Below are 521 nucleotides of genomic sequence, written 5' to 3'. Positions count from 1 at the left end.
AAAAAACTATTATTGAGATATGAAATAAATTAATTTCATATTGGCCATCATTCTATTTTAAGTTGACCCCATAGCAGTGACTTGATTGAGAGAGTTTTAGGTTTCACTTACTCATAGCGAGGCAAGTGTCCGGTGTGATGTCATTAGCCATAAGCAGGGCCTGCATGATGGCGAGCACGAGGAAGCCCACGAACAGGCATAGAAGATACGTGATCAGCACGCGTCCATGCAGGTTGCGCAACTCCGGCAGCCATAAGTACACGCTGACTGTTGCGAGGATGAACACGCAGGAGATCAGCATGCCTGCAAGAGAGAAAACAGCTTTATTCAATGCCTTAGACAACAGGCTATAGAAAAATGTTGTGTTATCTTACGTGGAATATTATTTAGTTGCAGTAGAGCGCTTTGTGCACATGGGATTTATCAACCTCAGGGTGACGGGCGCAGTAGCGGTGCACCTCAGATCTTTGCGATATCTGAGTGACATTGCAACTGCTATGGACACTACGTGTCGCTTACCA

General features: G+C 45.1%; 1 protein-coding gene across 4 annotated transcripts in view; it reads right to left on the bottom strand.

Annotated features, from left to right (window-relative positions):
• The window catches only part of LOC113235571 (G-protein coupled receptor Mth2-like), a 24,663-nt gene extending 24,362 nt beyond the window's left edge, over positions 1 to 301 (bottom strand). For all 4 annotated transcript variants that reach the window (XM_026471312.1, XM_026471313.1, XM_026471311.1 and 1 more), the window contains exon 1: positions 112 to 301. In XM_026471312.1, the coding sequence (XP_026327097.1) occupies positions 112 to 301 (190 nt within the window). The remainder of the gene's footprint in view (positions 1 to 111) is intronic.
• Between the last annotated feature and the right edge of the window lie 220 nt (positions 302 to 521).

This window comes from Hyposmocoma kahamanoa, unplaced genomic scaffold (genome assembly GCF_003589595.1).
Source record: "Hyposmocoma kahamanoa isolate Upper Pololo Valley unplaced genomic scaffold, ASM358959v1 88, whole genome shotgun sequence".
NCBI classification, from domain to species: domain Eukaryota; kingdom Metazoa; phylum Arthropoda; class Insecta; order Lepidoptera; family Cosmopterigidae; genus Hyposmocoma; species Hyposmocoma kahamanoa.
This window is presented reverse-complemented; position numbering and strand designations above follow the sequence as displayed.